Source organism: Mytilus californianus, unplaced genomic scaffold (assembly GCF_021869535.1).
Source record: "Mytilus californianus isolate M0D057914Y unplaced genomic scaffold, xbMytCali1.0.p SCAF_9, whole genome shotgun sequence".
Lineage (NCBI taxonomy): Eukaryota > Metazoa > Mollusca > Bivalvia > Mytilida > Mytilidae > Mytilus > Mytilus californianus.
Window position 1 is genome coordinate 60,189,145 of NW_026262745.1, and position 20,124 is coordinate 60,209,268.

A 20,124-nucleotide genomic window follows, 5' to 3' on the forward strand; every position below is an offset into this window, starting at 1 on the left:
CATAACCTCGGGGGCAGGGCCTCTAAATAGTCATCAAACTGATTTGTACTGATAGTAATGCAACTTTGTACAAAATATAATTAATCCATCACTAGCAGTTCTTATCAAACTGACTTAAGCCAAAAACTTAACATTTAAAATTACTAATTGATTCAAAGTCTCCAGGTACGAAAATGGATCGTGACCTAGAGGCAGGGCCTCGACATAGTCCTCCAACCTTATATGTATTGATAGTAATGCAACTTTATACAAAATATCATTTATCTATCACATAGTTCATATCAAATTTGACTTGAGCATAAACATTTACAATTGTTGACGCATACTCTGGCTTTGACGCCACCGGAATGCAATACCTATGTCTCGCTTTTCGCAACTTTCGTTACAGGCGAGACAAATCTAAAATTTTGTATGCATCCTCTGAACCATGAAAATGAGGTCAAGGACAATTAACCGAAATATACAAGATGGAAACTGCAGACCGTGAGGCATCTGTATCAATGTGACCGGATGTGGATACCGAATATAAAGCTTTTAATTTACACAACAAGTTTACGCCACCGTCCCCGGATTGGCATCTCCACCAGAGACCAAAAGACGTAGAAGTTAACCGTGCAGCCTTCAACAATGAGCAAAACCCATACCGCATATAATCTATAATGTTTTGCCTTCTGCTACATTCATCTCATGAGAGACAATAAAACCTAGATCTACAAGGAAACATGCATGAAAACAAGGTCTAATACTTGTGAGTCCATTATTATATGTATAAACAAGCAAATGACAGAACCATTTTTTGCCGACTTGACAAAAATATACCAAACTATCACTTTTGCACGTGTTTAGCTAGTAGAAAGACCAGCCATTTAAAATAATTACAAGAACCGACTAGAGGAGCACCAAACTAACAATATAATGACTCGTAGGAATATGTTACTGTACTTGCTTTGGATTAGCTTTCAGTAACTGCGAGAACTTTTTGATCGGTGTTTGTTTTTTTGTGTCTTTTGTATTTATGATACTAAGAGTAGTTGCTTTTGGACTTCATAGCAATCTTCTGAATCGATCCCTTTACAAATGAATTTTATAGATTGTTCTGGCTGTGCTGTTAGACCACTGTCGCACGTTTTGACAAAGGGTTGAGCGCTACAAATCAGTGATTGTCCTGTGTTGCTGTCTGTTATACTCTCTGGTTTTCGTTTATTGTTTTGTCACAAATCAGGTCTTTGTTTTATTTACTGTTGAACTGTTTCAAATGTCGGGGCCTTTTATATTTGACTGTACGGTATGGGTTTTGCTCATTATTAAAGGCCGCTTTAGTTACTTTATTAAATGCACGTCATTAGAAATCTATTGGAAAGCGGTCACATCGGCAATCATGTATACCACATCTCCTTATTTTATGTTGTTAAAGGCGATGCAAAAGGGAAAATCATCGTCTTTAGTTGGTCACTTTGTAGTTTAATTTATTAACTTTCAACTGATACTAGAAATAAAAGGGATATGCAATCATAAATACGGTATACAGTCATCAAATTACTCCCTACAAATATAGCTCATGCAAACATGAGTTGAAGTTTCAAGACCATGACAACTCATCATGAAGAAATGTATTATAAGACCACTTCTAATTGTTCAAAACCCAAAACCTCAAAAATATCTGAACCTGGAAATTATAACTTGAATGTTTATGCTAAATACATATCGTCTAACATTAATGTCTAAATTTATGCTTAAGTGATAATAATAACTTCATTTTTTCAACAAATAATTTAATATCATTATGGTGTAAAGTTTTCAATAGATAACTGTGAATTTTAACAAGTGTTTGTTTGTTTCCAAACATTCTGTAAACGACTGTTTTTCCATTTTTCGCATTTTAGAAACAAATAATTTTAATATTGTTCAGTAAATTATTCTTTAGTTCCTTTCTTAAACTTGTTCTTGTTCTCCTTCTTCTTCCTCTTCGAATTCTCCTTCCTCTTCAGCTGTTGCATCCTGGTATTGTTGATATTCAGAGACCAAATCGTTCATGTTGGATTCGGCTTCTGTGAATTCCATCTCGTCCATACCCTCGCCAGTGTACCAATGCAAGAAAGCCTTACGACGGAACATAGCGGTGAACTGTTCTGATACTCTCTTGAACAGTTCCTGGATGGCAGTGCTGTTACCAATAAATGTGGCGGACATCTTAAGACCACGTGGTGGAATGTCACATACAGCTGTTTTAACGTTATTTGGGATCCATTCAACGAAGTAGCTGCTGTTCTTGTTCTGTACGTTCAACATTTGTTCGTCGACCTCCTTCATGGACATACGTCCTCTGAACATGGCAGCAACTGTGAGGTATCTGCCGTGACGGGGATCGCAAGCAGCCATCATGTTCTTAGCATCGAACATCTGCTGAGTAAGTTCTGGAACAGTGAGAGCTCTGTACTGTTGGCTACCACGTGATGTCAGGGGTGCGAATCCTGGCATGAAGAAATGGAGGCGTGGGAATGGTACCATGTTGACTGCCAATTTACGGAGATCAGCATTCAACTGACCTGGGAATCGGAGACAAGTAGTGACACCTGACATTGTTGCGGACACAAGATGATTAAGATCTCCGTATGTTGGTGTTGTAAGTTTCAGTGTTCTGAAACAGATATCGTATAGAGCCTCGTTGTCGATACAGTATGTTTCATCTGTGTTTTCTACGAGCTGATGGACAGAGAGTGTGGCATTGTATGGTTCAACGACTGTGTCTGATACCTGAAAAAGAATGGAGTAAACAATTAAGTCCTAGTCTCGTAAAATGTATTATGTTATTTTCTTATCATTTTTTTTTAATCCGGAATCTTAGGTAAGACATCAATTCTAAATTAATCATGTTTCTACAAGATGCATGTATAAACATTACTGTTAAATTTATAGAATTTTTAGAGGCTATTTTTAAAACATGACTATTTAGGACTATTAATATCTAATAACTAATGTTTATCTGATAACATACAATAATATTAATATAATAAAAATTATAGTTTCATTACTGATCACCTAGTTCAGACATTTTCAATGACTATTTTCCACAAGATATTTGAGAGCAGAATTCTGTTTTGATAACGCAAATACTGCAGCAAGAAATAGGTTCAAGAATAGGTTTGTCATATAATTGCTACGATTTTCTTATAGGTTTTATTATCTTTTCTTACATACTGGTCACAAAAACGGAATTATCAAAATCATAGATCGGTTTTAAAATTTAAGGAAAAACGCATTTGTATTTTTGGTATATGAAAACTTACTTTTGGTGATGGTACAACTGAAAATGTGTTCATGATTCTGTCTGGGTATTCTTCACGGATTTTGGAGATGAGGAGTGTTCCCATTCCTGATCCGGTTCCACCTCCAAGTGAGTGTGTAAGTTGGAACCCCTGAAGACAATCACAGCTTTCTGCCTCTTTCCTGACAACATCTAGAACGGAGTCTACAAGCTCAGCACCCTCTGTGTAATGTCCCTTGGCCCAGTTGTTTCCTGCACCACTCTGTCCGAAAACAAAGTTGTCTGGTCTAAAAATTTGGCCAAATGGTCCAGATCTGACAGAGTCCATGGTACCAGGCTCCAAATCAACCAAGACGGCACGTGGTACATATTTCCCACCTGTGAAAAAATGGGCGAAGAAATTAATTCATGTTAATGTTCCAGGTTTTATAATGGCATAACGCAACTGTGTTTATCCTTTTTTTCCAATTTTGTTTTTGTTTTACTTGAATAAATGTATTTGCAGCTTTTCTATAATTTTTCGAACAATTTAAAAAAGGGGGAATTAAATTCAAAATACGAGGAGTGTATTACAAGTTTTATACCCAGTACATTTCTTGCGAATTAAACGCTATGTTATCGGGACTAATAGCAAAAGATTAAACTTTAAAATTCATTTGCGTTTCGCGTACAAGTTTTTATCTAATTTTTCTAAAATTTCATATTTCATACCTGTAGCTTCATTGTAGTAGACGTTGATTCTTTCTAACTGTAAATCTGAATCTCCATGGTAGGTTCCTGTGGGGTCGATACCGTGCTCATCTGAGATGACTTCCCAGAACTATAATGAAAAAAGAGTAAACAATAGAATACAAAATAACTATTTGCTTTTTAGTGTCATAGTACAGGTTTTAATGACACCAATACAAAAGATCGAAGTCGCAACAGAGAAATTGGAAATTATACTGAAATATTGGTTGTCATTACATTTAACTAACGTTCCAACCAACACAAATGCTAGATGTTTTTTTGTCTGTTGGGTTTGTTTCTTATTGGCATTCATTCGTATCAAACCACTTTTGTATCATTCAAGGATTAACATTCATAGTTTCACTTGATAGATGTATTCTAGATATGAATAAAGGAATCGGTATAAAACACACTTCTAAGGATTTCAACAGCCTAGTTGACAAATAAGTTTAGGGCGCTGGATGAGCACAGTGCAGGCTTGTATGTCCTAACAGTTTGTGTTCAACGGTACTGTTGAAGGAAAGGTATAAATTTGTAAGTGCAAAAAAAAAAAACAATTCTGATTTTTCGGGCAAATATATAGTGATTTATTTAATTATATAAAGAAAACTTTAATACTATTTCGTGTGTAAGTGTATACTGGGACTATTATACTAACAGTCCCAGGTGTATATAATAATACTATAATGTTTAAATTCTAAAATGTAAATTTATTTTGATGTCTTATTTCTGACTTCACGTGTCTTAACTTATATCAAATTTATTGGATCAATTTCATGTTTTCCTTAAGTATTAATCAATGACATGTGGGAATTTAATTTAAATACTTAAACTTTAAGATGGTCGTTAAAATCCGATATTGAGTTGCATGATATGGGATATTTTAAAGGTAATTCGGGTGATATTTGTTTGTTAAAGTATTTGATTTTACATCCAAGGTAAAAGTTAAAATCCGGTTATTAATTTTAGTCAACAAGTTATTGCATGCAATGTTCTCCTGTCGTGAGATACATTTGTTTACTTGGTAACCATGACACAAACATAATTTAAAAATCAAAATGACAGTCATGTTCAATTAAATTCAACATATATATTTTTACCTAATAAGGTATCAATATTTATAAGTATTATTGATTTTTGGATTCATTATAAAATTTATGACAATATTAGAAGAAAGAAGATCAATTGATCCATAACCCCCATTTGACTTATTTTTTTTGGGTTATCTTCTTGTCATTTATATGCTACACTAGTTTCCATTTTGTCATAACCCGTATCAGTAGATTTACACGACAGTGGAGTTTTAAATTGAATTGTATTGAACTTTAATCTAAGGCTTGTACAAGGATATGTTTTTATGACATTTCAACACGCTATATTGATTTGGAAACACTTTCAGTAATTCTGCAGAAAAACTCGGTCAATTGTCAAGGAATTTCTGTAGAATTAGTCATGATTATTGACTTATCTTGGTAATCGCTCGCAGACGATCATTAGTTGTCATACCGACAGATCATCTCGTAAATTGTTGCACATTGAATTATTTAAGAAAATATAATGATTTTCACCCTTTGAAGTCACAAAAACTACTTGATTATCGTTATTTACTTAAAATACACGTTTGGAAAGGCTATTAGACAATATCATGATTGAATGACGTTTTCGTCTTCTATTTTGTAGGAAATAATCATAAAAATTAAAATGTCAAGTGGTACATTTAATTGACTGTAGTTTTACTCCCAAAACATTATGAAATAATAAGCTAGATATTAACTAACTCAAATTAATGTATTTTTTCTTCTTTAAAAACATTTTAGAATATATATATCCAAGAATTTTGTTATTCATATGAAGTACATCTGTTAAAAATCGATGCGATTGTCAGAAGCGCCATGCTATAAATGTAAAACCGCATACGTCTATACTGCTTAAACTAGATAATCGATTTTCAATATTTTGCTAGAAATCTACATTTTCTGTGTTTTGCTGTCAACATAAAACTCACCTTGGCACCAATTTGGTTTCCGCATTGTCCAGCTTGTAAATGCACGATTTCCCTCATTTTCGTTTATAAAATTCACGTCTACTACCCACGATGGTTGCGATTTAAAATGTTGATGTTTTGTTGAAAACGAAGAGTGGTTAACCTATTTTTATATGATAGCAAGGGGTCCCGGGTGTTAGTTTACTAGCAACGGGCAGACGATCGTTTTTATTGGTTGATTTCATTTAAAGATGTTTTCCGTTGCCGAGGGAAATATCGAACAAACAAGTTAAAACTCATAAAATTTCAATAACTGTTATTAACGGCTCAAAAAATCACCATTTAATTATCATATTATGAAAAGAACATTTCTGCTGGGGGATAAATACTCATTATACAATTTCTATTGATAGGTAAATAGGTAAAACATGTAAAATTATATATGATTAAATATACAATTTTTAAAATATTTTTTCAATAGTTAATTATTCAATTGTGAATTAGCTAACGGTAAAAAACGAAGTAATTGTAACACTTTAATTGCTGTTTGAAACATTTTTAGTAATTATATCAAGTAAATACAATAAAAAAAAAAAAACACGTTAAAATGCGTAGTAATTTTTTTTAATATAATAAGTTATGTAGAATATTTGAACCCCAATCGAAATAGAACTACTCTATCAGATTGAAGATGCACATAAAAAAGTTTATTGAAATGGCAGCTGATTGAAAAGAGGAAAAACAAAAACAAACCAAAATAAGAAAAGTCTTATATGATATATATATATCCCTCATCTCTATCATTTCTATACCTAAAACTTTATTTTTTGCAAAAAATTAAAGATATCTACGATTCAATTATAGATGATATGGATATATTTGATAAATTGGTTGTATGTCTTTCATGTCCGTCAGTTATGCAATAAGCTGCCATTTTGAAAAAAAAGTCATGGTCACTGAAAAGAGTGGACTCCAACAACTGCATGACATGCATATTATGTCTAGTACTTTAATTATTCTTTTGATGTATTTTGTATTTTGTACTTTGTTATTTTGTTACTTTCATGCATGCCATCAACCCCATTAAATAAAGCCTATAATTCAAAGTAAACTATTCTTGAAAACGAAAGTATTCCACCCTTGACATATATTACATATAATAGTATTATTTGTCTCTGATTCCACAGCCCTGAAATTAGTTCCATGTTTACTCATAGAATATAAATCAACAATTACCCCCCCCCCCCCCCCCCAAAAAAAAAAAAAATGAAAAATAGATAAAATAAATAGATAAGTGGAAATACAAATGTAGCTCATATGCCAAAACAAAAAGTACGCATATACCATATCCCTAACAATGAACAATATTGGATGTTGCAACCAACGTTCAGGATATAACCAGCAATCATATATTGTTAGACAGGGGCATGGATGAGGTACGATAAGGACCAATTTTACATCATCATTAAAGTAATAAAGTAATAACTCAAGGCTAAGATGTAACCTTTTTGTTCATGAGGGTCTGGATGGGTTTACAGAATAGAGAATAATAAGTAAAATGTGCAGAATAAAGGGCCAAAAAATAAAGAAAAGAAATAAATAGGCAAAACAATAAAGAATAGAGAATAATGGGCGAAAAATATAAAGAATAGAGAAAAATAACCTAAAAAAATAAACAATACAAAAATGAAGGATGCCCCCTTATTTCCTATATTTACTGTAAATGTGTATCACTACCACTGGGGTAGGGGCCTACATAGCGTTGTTGTTGTGCCGTTTAGTCCCCATGGGTATTAAAAGCTCGGTGTTCTGTGTGTTTTTGTTTTTTAATTATATTACATTAATGTCAATACATGTCAAAAATTAAATTTCTGTTGACAAAAGTAAAATTTTTTAATTTGTATAAAGTTACCCTCCTCGATACCCTCATGATTCTTTTTTTTTGCGAGCTTTTGGTGGCATTTTGAAGTGTCAAGTATGCTTATTTAATTAATGTCAAACTACACATATTTTTTTTTACCCAGTATGTCATTTGCTTCAGGATTGAAACCCTATATAGATAGTTCAACATTTGCGTCACGGAATTTTCCTAAATTAGGGTTTGGATGGGGTCCCTCATTTTTGTATTCTTTAATTTCTAAGGTCAGTTTTCAGTTTTCTTCATATTTTTGACCCATTATTCTCTATTCTTTATATCTTAGCACCCCATTATTATCTGCCCTATTTTCTCTATCCTTTTTTTCTTCCATTCATTGTGCACATTATGCCCATTATTGTCTCTTCTGTAAACCCATCCAGACCCTCATAAATTCAAAAGACCTAATTTGGAAGGTATTCCACTCATGAAAATTTTGAACTGAAATACAAAATGTATAATTGTTTGTTTACCTAACAACATTATAGAAACTTACATCTATATACAATATATTAATGTATCCTTGTGAAATACAAAAAAGTTAAAAGGCTTATTGAAATTTCAAATTGTCAGTATATTTCAATTAAATTTACATTTTAAATCGTGTCCTTTTCAGAGTATCAATTGAAACAAGTAATAAAAACGTCGCGGAGAAATGAATAGACCTCAAAGATGTTTATTTCCGCTAGCTTGCGTTTTTGCATATAATTAACCGTTAACTTAAATTTATACAAGGATGAAGGCGGGATTCAAGTTTGAAACTTGTGTAAAATTTGGCGGTTTATATCTGTAATTTATTTTCAAAAATGACTTCTGTTTGCCATATTAAGTTTGTCAATAAAGTAAATGTAAATAAAAATGTGTTTATGATACACATTTCACAATTTACAAAGGGATAACTGAAATGAACAGTTATGACACATTTCTTTATGCTGGTACTTAACTTTACAAGAGGCTTTAAAATTAGGTAATTTATATTGTCACCACAGATTATTGAACTTTAGACATCACACAAAATTGTATTGCGAGAAGTCATGGGTTCTATTCATGATGTGGCTACACTAATTGGCTTGTTTATTCCCCAGATACGGATACAGGATGTTTTGAAAGAGGGTGTAAATCCCATAAATTGAAGATTTCCTGCTGAAATGTTTTTGGGCGATTTTATGTTAAAAAATGACATTTTTTTCAATCAAGAGGGTACGCCCTCTACGCCCCAAATCAAGCAGCGCATTATTGTGTAATAGTCCGACATTGCTAGTACGTCTGACGGCCTTTTTAGGACTTGTCCAGTAACAAGTAAAAAAAAAGGCTGTTATTCCGGACAAGTGTAACAGAAAACGGTTTATTCGTATACAACATTAACGGGTTTTTGTCCTGAATATCCCTGTAATAGTTGTCACTGAATAATGGGTACAACTATGTAATCAGTCAAATAGAAAAAAAATAGCTTCTCAAATTTGATTTCTTCAGTAATACATAAAGTAACTTACACTACAACAGCCATGTGACGTAAAAATATACAAGCATTTATAAGTTGTAGTTGTAGTTGTTAGTGGGTTTGATAAGTGACTGTGCTAAATGTATGGCTCTAAATCAGTCCGTGTCTTGATGAGATTTACAGTGTGGAAGAACATACTTTTTTATCAGTTGATATTAGGCTTTGAACTATCTAACACGTACTCTTAAATCGGTAACTGTTGTTCAGTGGATGTCGTTTGTTGGTGTGGTTCATGGATGTTTCTCGTTTCTCATTTTTTATATAGATTAGACCGTTGGTTTTCCTGTTTGAATTGTTTTACACTTAAGTCCTTTTGGTGCCCTTTATAGCTTTCTGTTGAGTGTGAGCCAAGGCTCCGTGTTGAAGGCCGTACTTTGACCTATAATTGTTTACTTTTTACACATTGTGACTTGGATGGATAGTTGTCTCATTGGCACTCATACCACATCTTCTTATTTATACCCACTGCCTTATCTGATTGGCTCTCTGTTAGTTGTTGTTTGTTCTCGGTGCCGATTTGCTGAGTCGTGCCCGTTTCAACTGATTTCTACAGTTATTCCTTATGTTGTGCTGTCACACCACTTTCCTAGGTTTTGAGGGGAGATTTTAGCGTTCACAAACATGTTTAAGGGGTTCATGGGTGAGGAGTGTTATGTGATTCGACTTCAAACATGTTTAATTAATATCAAAGAAAAAAATATATAATAGGTAATAAATGAATTTTCGATTAAAAATTCAAACGTCCGAAGATGTTTCAAAATTTTATTGAGTTGTGTGATGCAAATTAAGTAAGACGTTAACTTGTATTACATTTCAGGGGCCTCGGTGGCCGAGTGGTCTAAGAAGTCGAACTACTGTATCACTAGTCTGTCAATAATGAGGTTTTGAGTTTGAATCTCGCACGTGGCAGGTGCGTTCGACTATAATCGTATTCGACTAGGATTGTCACTTTTCCTACTGAAGGTCGATGGTTCTCTAGCTCGGGGCACTCTGGCTTCCTCAACCAATAAAAACTGACCCCACGAAATAGAACAATAGTGCTGAAAGTGACGTTAAACACCAATCAATAAATCAATCAACATTACACTTCATGTCGGTTTAGGACCTTGCCATGAATGATCAGACATGAAAAATGGAATATGAATAAAAAATATACCGAACCTATCTATAATACTAAATGAGAGCTGTTTTTTTTTATGTGCCTCAAGTTCTCCTAAAATCAAACTAAATTAACCAGTATTTAATGGATTGAAATTATTTTCGGGAAAGTTTTTGAAAAGAACGTGATTTCCTAGTTTCCTTCCTGTCTCAGAATCGGATATGATTATGCTTCCGTTTCTCTTTTAACACTAATATCTAACACTCTAACACTTGAACATGCGAATTTGAAATGAACATACATGTTACAAATCTATTCAAATTATCTTCTATATTAATTTAATGTATAACTATTACGTCAAACTGTGTTTTTATTTCTTTACATCGTTTTATGAGGGTATGGGTGAGGGTATGGGTGAGGGTCTGGGTGAGGGTCCTTCATTTATTTATTCTTTAATATTTTGGACCATTATCTCTGTTCTTTATTTATTTTGGTCATTATTCTCTATTCTTTAAATTTTAGCACCTCATTATTCCGTATTCTTTATTTTTTTAGCCTATTTATCTCTTTTCTTTATTTTGTTTTTTGGCACTTTTGCCCATTATTCTCTATTCTGTAAACCCCGTGCAGACCCTCTTATATGGCAGTATTTGCCAAACACAGGAAAATACACGTATACATTTAATTAAGATAAAGTTTACGATAAAAGATATCATTTGATATAAATCACTACTAAAGAATATATTAAAGTATTTGAAATATGACCATTTCTTTAAATGTTATTGATATATAATTCAATTCAATTCTATACCAAAATTATACAAGAATTTGTCAAAGCAAATATATTTAAAATGTCGAAACTAAAATTTTATCACGTCTAAAATTTTAATAACTTTTGAAAAGTTAAGAACAGCACGCATTAACTACAATAAGTAAAATATTAAATTTCGTTTATTGATCAGTATTCAAATATTTGAGTAGAGGTACTTGACTAAGATTCCACAAATAGTGCTAATTTACGTACTAGATAAAAAATGAACTCGAGATTCGAAAGTAAAATGGAGAATACAATGTACATAAAAGATTGTCGGTGACGAATTTGGGTTGAAATAAGTGTTCAATTACTAATCTTTATTTCTTTGTATATAACTATATAAGTACCAGTACTAATAGTATTACTGTTACCACTCGGCATCAAGTTAAGACCTGGATTCTCGGTCGTAAAATTTTACTCAGTACTCGGAGTACACAATTTGTGCTCGAAACTCCAAATTCAGTATTTTGATTGGTTGATTTTTGAGTCTAAGTACGATAACCTTGCTCGAAATTTTTATGACCGTAATTCCCTTTTCTCTTCACGGAAGGGAAGAAAAACTTATTAGGACATAAATATAAGGTTTCGGATTTTGGACAGTCTTACGGTTGGACTTCGGTGGACAGATGTCTCATTGGCAATCTTACCACTTCTCGTTATTTTTATATTTTAGTCATGGATGGTACAGGCGAACGAAATAGGATATCCATATAAACATAGGATAGACTTGTAAATATAGCTTAGGCATATGGACATAGGATATGCCTACAGACATAGAATAGGCTTATAGATGTATATAGGTTAGGATTATAGACATACGTTAGGCTTATAGACATATGATAGGCTTATAGACATAGGATAGCTTATAGACATAGAATAGCTTTTAGACATATGATAGCTTATAGACATAGGATAGCTTATAGACATATGTTAGCTTATAGATATAGGTTAAGTTTATAGACATAGGATAGCTTATAGATAAAGGATAGGTTTATAGACATAGGATAGCTTATATATATATATAGGTTAGGTTTATCGACATAGGATAGCTTATAGATATAGGTTAGGTTTATAGACATAGGATAGCTTATAGATATAGGTGAGGTTTATAGACATAGGATAGCGTATAGATATAGGTTAGATTTATAGATATAGGATAGCTTATGAATATAGGATAGGCTATGTGTTTGTCCCAAGCCAGGAGCCTGTAATTCAGTGGTTGTCATTTGTTGCTGTATATCATATATATATATATATATATATATATATATATATATATATATATATATATATATATATATTTGTTTTTCGTTCATTCTTTTGTACATAAATCAGGCTGTTATTTTTCACGTTTGATTTATTTTACATTTGTCATTTCGGGGCTTTTATAGCTGACTATTCCGGCTGGGGTTTACTCTTTGTTAAAGGTCGCACGTTGACCTAAAGATGTTAACTTCTGTGTCACATTTGGTCCCTGGTGGAGAGTTGTCTCATTGGCAATCATACCAAATTTTCTTATTTATATATATAATAGATATAGGATAGGCTTATAGACATTGGATAGGCTTATAGATATAGGATAGGCTTATAGATATAGGATAGGCTTATAAACATATGATAGACTTATAGACATAGATTAGGCTTATAGACATAGGATAGTTTATAGACATAGGATAGCTTATAGATATAGGTGAGTTTTATAGACATTATGGGCTTATGGGTATAGGATATGCTATGTGTCTGTCCCAAGTTAGGAGCCTGTAATTCAGTGGTTGTCATTTGTTGCTGTATATCAATGTTTTTTTTCGTTTATTGTTTTGTACATAAATCCGGCCGTTATTTTTCTCGTTTAAATTTTTTTACATTGGTCATTTCGGGGCCTTTTATAGCTGACTATTCCCGTAGGGGTTTTCTAATTTTTAAAGCTCGCACGGTGCATTGCCTAAAGGTGTCATTTGGTCTCTGGTGGAGAGTTGTCTCATTGGCAATCATACCAAATCTTCTTATCTATATATATGATAGACATAGGATAGGCTTATAGACATAGGATAGGCTTATAGACATATGCTAGGCTTATAGACATAAGTTAGGCTTATAGACATAGATTAGGCTTATAGACATAGGATAGGCTTATAGACATAGGCTAGGCTTATAGATATATGATAGCTTATAGACATATGATAGCTTATAGACATATGATAGCTTATAGACATAGATTAGGTTTATAGACATAGGATAGGCTATGTGACTGTCCCAGGTCAGGAGCCTGTAATTCAGTGGTTAAAATTTGTTGCTGTATATCATATTTGTTTTTCGTTCATAAGTTTAAAAGACATATGATAACCTTATAAACATAGGAGATGCTAATACATATAGAACACGCTTATAGACATTTGATAGGCTTATAGCAATAGGTTAGACTTATAGACAAAGATAAGGCTTATAGACATAGGATATGATTATAGATATAGGATATGCTTATACATAAGGATAGGCTTATACACATTGGATAGGGTAATTAGACATTTGATAGGCTTATTTGTAGCCATAGGTTAGGTTTAAAGACATAGGATAGGCTTCTAGACATACAATAGGCTTATACATATCGGATAGGCTTATAGACATCGGATAGGCTTATAAGACATCGGATAGGCTTATAGACATTGTATAGGCTTATAGACATAGAATAGGCTTATAGACATATGATAGGCTTATAGACATATGATAGGCTTATAGACATAGATTAGGCTTATAGGCATTGGAATGCACCCATAAATATGATAGGCTTATAAGACATATGATAGATAACTTCTCCTCAGGCATTGTGACGTCTCTGTCTCTATGATAGTGCCTGCTCATGTTTAAAAGCCATGATACGAGAATTACTGAGCCACTGATCAGGGATAGGGTGATATAGGCGAAAAGAAGGACAATACATTTACATTATCAGGTTTTCTGCAAATAGTCCGAGATTGCTCTTATGACTTACGACCTTTATAGGACATGCTGGGGACATAAGACACCAGATCGTAGCCCATAAAGAAGACCTTTAAATTGCCGACTTGGTTTCTGTCTCGAAATCCTATCAGACATACAATTTCAAGTAGAAAAATATATGATGCGATTCCGTATTCACTTTTCTCCACGAGAAATACTGCAGTAATTTTACTCAAGACGATACAGTTTCATAAATGGGTGATCCAATATGGTCAGCTTACTGGCCGGGAAAGCAAGATATTGCAATTGTTTTCAAAAAGAAAATTTCGAACGCTGGTTTGTCACGTCCTTATCTTTTTATCTTTTAATATGAGGCAGGCATTACCTGTGAAAGGGGACGAAGTCTATATAAATTATTTTTTTTTAATTCAAACATATTTTAAGTTCTAAATCTGTTAAAAAAGAAACGGAAATACCGTAACGTTTCCGATTTTGGTTCTGTTGTTAGGAATTTTAGTTGTGACGTTATTTTAGTTATGACGTCATATTCAATGTAAACAAAGAAACGCTATCATCAGGTAACGTTTTTTCATATCAAAGAATAATTAGAAATGAAATTGTTATTGTGTTCCTTCCTATATTTTACTGGACTGATAAATATATATTTCACTCAAAGTCTCATGACAAACGAGACCGGAAGAAGGAAGTAGATTTCTCCGCAAATGCGGGAATTAAAAAAAGTGACAAAAAAAGCGATTTTGAGTTCATTAGTACAATGAAAATTTCGGGAAATTTTCCCGATTTTTTTTTTTTTTTTTTAATTGATTTTTCTACTGTAATAGGGGACTTCGTACCCTTATAAATACCGATAAGAAAAAAAGCAAATAAAAGCAACAATGAAACAAAACAAAAACACATCAAACATGTCAATAGATTAAACATTATCATGAGTATTAAACTACTGTAACAACTATAACAAAGATCAAAAACCATTAGTCCTATTGGTTAACCAACCTATTCCACTCATTCCACTAATCAGATTAAGTGAATCCCTGCTTCATTTCATTGCATTTCATTGTTTACCTGAAACTTTATCGGTCAGACATGGAGTTCAATTAATTGAAAGTTTGAAAATTACACCAAGTTGACACTTAGTTGGATTATTGATTAGTTAAAAGTACAGTATCTATCGAAGTCATTCTCAAATTCTTAACTTTCATTTTTCTATGACCTGCAATCATGTATATCGCGCATTAATATGTTATAGTGAAATTGACACTTTGTCACTAAGGTTACAGAAGAAGTTCCGACAACATGCTCCATATAAGTGCAACCAAGGAAAACAATTGGACATAACTACTCCATACTCACTGCTGCTTAATTTTACAGTCAGTCAATGAAGGTTGTTCGGTGAGCTTCTAAAGGGAACTACTAGTGGTAGGTAACTGATATTTGGTATGCAGTTGTATCAGCATAGGCTGATTTTCATAGATATTATTTGGCCCCGCCTCTTCAGTCATGCCGTGTTTTTAATTTGAAACGTTTGCTTAGTTTGCATGTTAAAGTTTGTGATTATGTTAGTTTAAGGGGAACCACTGGTGGTAGGTCAATCAATCTAAATTGGTATCCAGTTGTATATATATGTATAAGCATTGGCACAACTCATTCACATTATATAATTTGGCACCTCTTCGTCAGTCATACCGTGTATTGACTTTGAAACTTTTCAATAGTTTATATGTAGAAGTTTGTGATTAATGACTTTGAAACTTTTCCATTTGTGATTAAGTCCGTTTAAGATGAACTTGTAATGGAAAGGTAAATTAATGATTTTTGGTATGTTTATGTAGATGAATACGCATTTGCATGTATAACTTCTATATTGAAATTACATGGCCCCGCCACCTCACCATGGTTCATTGACTTAAATTGTTTGGACAGCTTAATTTTGTGTTTTTTTAAGGGAAACACAGACCCACTCATAAGTAAATGGTATATGATTTTATACTATTAAAATAACACGAAGGCAATGTATATCTCAGTGTCTACAGTTTATTTATAAATCTCTGGAAAATCTCTTTTGTATTTTAATTAGTTAACAACATCTTTGACTATCAAATAAAACAAGAACATTTTCTTATAAAATCCGCCATCTTGATTATTTAACCCTGTTGAACCTGCGATGTGCAACTGCAATTGCAAAGTTTTCAGAAACATGGCGGAGGTTCAAAGTTTTTCAAGTGTATTAATGTACACAAATCATCTAACAATGAAAAATCACGAGAGTCTCCATTTCCATTTGTCCTTCTAATCATTGAAACGAACAGAATAAAAAGTGCAATAGCAATTAAAAGCCATTTCCATAAGTGAAAATGCTGTACCGACACCTCGTCTTTTATACAATTCGATGAAATCGTGCCTAAATTGTCATCGCGCAATAGACTTGACCTTATATACTTAACGCATACATTGGAATCTGAACTGGAACAAAATACAGTATATTTCTTAGGAGATGCGTAGGTTATTTTTACATTTCCTTGTTGAATTTTGCCAGATTGTATCATCTTTTCCGGGATTTCTGGAATATTCATTCGAATGATATTGTCAGGCTGCGTTCGTTTAGACTCTGTCGATTTGGAAACAGCTTGTTGTTCAAAGTTTGTTTGACCATTTGGTTTAATCATTTTTTGACATTCTGAACATACACTGTTACTCTGTACATAACTATATGACTGATCTCGAGATGTTCCCTCTTTACTGTGGTCAATTTGATTTCCAGGTAAATTTACAAGTACGTTTTGCTTTATAGGCATTTTGTCCCCCTCATGGAAGTTGTCTTTAACAGTGCTGTAATATACTGTTCCAGAAGAATCTTGAAAAGTTTCAATATGACTTTCACCAACATTTGTGTTAATTTGTATTGTTTGTTCCGTGCCATAAAACACAGGCATAGAATTGATGCCGTGACCATAACTCTGATCGCTTGTGGTTTGGCGGTTTGTAACGTTCGATCCCAGAAAAGACTGACCATCAGGGTAAACGCCGTACAGCGAACAATATTCCTCGTGAGATATGATTTCACCACAGCTCCTACATATTAATTTGTTATATGGCATTGAGTGGTCTACCGGTATTCTTGCAATCAAGTTTCCAAATATTCTTGCTTCAACAGAAGTGTTTGGTTTGTTGCTAAAGCTGGATTTTTTTCGATCACCTGTTTCATAAATGTCAGTTTGATACTCTATAAATTCTCCACCTAATTTCTTACCAACCGATAACATGTCGTCTGCTACCACATATTCAGACGAAGAACCAGAACTCTTGTTGTATTCGTCAGCAGTGGTGTATGAAGTTATCGAACCTTTTTCTTCATGACATGTGGATTCAAAGTAATAATCTTCTTTTGTTATTCTTTTCCTGCCTGTTTCGTTATCTGCCGAAAGATCATCAAATGCTTGTTCTTCTTTTAAAGTGTTAAGATATTGTGGACGCTGCATTCCAGGAGTCTTTGGAAGAGACAGCAATGTGGTTGATAACATCGGACTTTCGGGATGGTCCGTGAAATATTGTTTCAATTCATCAGCTATCGATTTCCTCCGAGGTGATGCCTTCTTAGAGTATATTGTCTTTTCCAATTCACTAAAAGATAAATCTTCATCTGAATCCTGTTCAGAGTCAGGTGTTTTCAGTAGAAATATGCTATCACCATCTGGACACCAGCTTTTTGTAGGTTTCAGCGACACCTGGACTCCATCATCAGGATTAGGTAAGTCGAAAATACTTTGTTGTCTAGGTGAATAAGATTCATGTCGTTCGTCTTTGATAGTTACAGTGTTTTCATGATATCGTAGGTCTTCTGGTATTATGGATTTTCTTACTGTAACTTGTTTGTTCGTAACAGTACTTTCTGTTGGTTTATATTTATTCTGTTCTTTTACTGTACTTAGATTATTAGCTGACTTATACCACTCGTCATCTGTACTCAGAATATCTTCTGGTGTGCTCCTTTGATGTTTTAAAGAATGAATTTCCATTGGCGTATATCTGTTATCAAATATGTTTCGATTATCTGTTGGTTTGTATCTTTGTTCTGTAAAAGCAGGGATATCTTTTGATTTATATTTTTCTGTAAGTTTTTTCGGACTTTGGCTTTGTTCGTTTATTAGATGGGTTTCTTTTGGTTTGTTTTTTTCTTTGTCTGTACTGCGACTTTCGGTTGGCTTATATTGTTCTTCAACTATTTTCGGGCCAGTTGTTTCAATGTTTCTTTGTGCCTCTGTAACTTCCCTAGTTGTTGACTGATATTTTATATCACTAATATGTTCTTTTATTTTTTGTTTGCCTCTTTTGTCTTTTATAACTGGAGTATCTTTCATTTGCTTAAATCTTTCTTCTACTGCTCGTCGACTGACTAATGGCATGTTAAGCTGTTTTTCTAGAACATGGCTATCTTTTTGCGTATACATTTCATCCAATGCACTTTTACTAGCCACAGGTTCGTATCTCTGTTCTTCTTTGAATATCCTGTACTTTTCTCCGTCCGAAATAGGGATATCAGCTGATTTATCTTTTTGTTTAAATCTTTTTTCATTTGTAAAACGGCTATTCATTGCTTCGGTTTTTTGCTCATTTGTTGGAGGATAATCTGTTAGTTTATATTTTGTTTCAGTTGTATCAGGTTTTACTGGTCCTTGTCCTTTTGAGACAAAAACACTTTTTGGGTCAGTTGTGATATGGCTCTTTACTGGCTTGTATCGGTCGATAGTTAGGCTACTGGTAACAATTGGCTTTGGTATGTGTTCCTTTTTAAAAGGAGAATCTTCTGGCTTATGTATTTCATCTGACATACTAGAACCTTCTTTGGAGATCCGTTCTTGTTTTGATGTAACAGGTCTGTCTGTTGAGGTATACATGTCGTCATTTGCAACAAAGTCTATAGGAATATGTTTTTGTTTTATTGTAACAGGTGTATCTGTTTGCTTATATATTTTGTCAACTGTCCTTTTGTTTTCTGTGGGTTTAATTGAATGTTCGTTTGTTACAAGGCTATCTATCTGCTGGAAACCGTCTACAATTGTACCCGGACGATTGTCGACTGTTTGTTTCTGTTTATCTTCACTTGCCATCTTATGTACGGGTTTCTGATGTATTACATCATATGGAGGGTACGTATGCCGAATAAAATCTTGTTCTTTTGGTATAACGGAGCTTTCTTGTTCAAGGTCTTCTTGTCTCTGGAGTAACATATTCCGCTTTGCTTTTGACTTTAGAGGGACGTTTACTATATCTTGAATACGTTCTTCTTCTATTAATTCTTTTATTGGTACACTATTCCTATCCATCGGCTGATGCCTTTCTTCTACTTTTCTCTGACTAGCTGTTGGTTTGTATTTTTCTTCTCTTGTAACTATATCATCTGCCAGCTTATAAGCTTCTTCAATTGTACTCTTGCTAACTATTGGCTTGTATCTGTCTTCTTCTGTTACATAATTATCCTTATCCCTATATCTTTCGTCCATAGTACTGCGACTAGCTCCTGGTTTGTAATTAATCCCTGTTTGATAATTTGTTTGTTTCGTTGTGGCAGAAGTATTTACTGGCCTATATTGGTCTTCATATAAATGAGATTTTAATTCAGGGTTTTGTGTTTGTACTGTTGTATCTTTTTGTTTGTATATATCTTCAGTTTTATTAGGGTAGAAATTCACTATTTGGCTTTGTCTGTCGTCGGTTTTTTGTTTATTTACTGGCTCTGCACGACGAACATCATATGGCGGGTAGGTAAGCACTATATCACGAGTCTGACCTTTTGGTAACATATCGCTTCTTTGTTGTTTAATTTTTTGCTCCTGGGGTAATCTGTCTAGTTTTGTTTCTTTT

The 20,124-nt window shown here is 33.4% G+C and overlaps 1 protein-coding gene across 3 annotated transcripts in view; it reads right to left on the reverse strand.

Annotated features, from left to right (window-relative positions):
* Positions 1 to 6,166, reverse strand: part of LOC127715451 (tubulin beta-4B chain-like) — a 28,301-nt gene extending 22,135 nt beyond the window's left edge. Inside the window, exons 1-4 of one of the 3 annotated variants that reach the window (XM_052221486.1) lie at positions 6,000 to 6,166; positions 3,977 to 4,085; positions 3,288 to 3,643; positions 1,878 to 2,754 (exon numbers count right to left, since the gene is read on the reverse strand). In XM_052221486.1, coding sequence (XP_052077446.1) covers positions 1,933 to 2,754; positions 3,288 to 3,643; positions 3,977 to 4,085; positions 6,000 to 6,056 — 1,344 coding nt within the window. In that variant the 5' untranslated portion in view covers positions 6,057 to 6,166 and the 3' untranslated portion in view covers positions 1,878 to 1,932. Of the gene's footprint in view, positions 1 to 1,877; positions 2,755 to 3,287; positions 3,644 to 3,976; positions 4,086 to 5,999 lie in introns of those variants that run through there. The other 2 variants (XM_052221492.1, XM_052221489.1) reach the window with 2 other exon arrangements.
* Between the last annotated feature and the right edge of the window lie 13,958 nt (positions 6,167 to 20,124).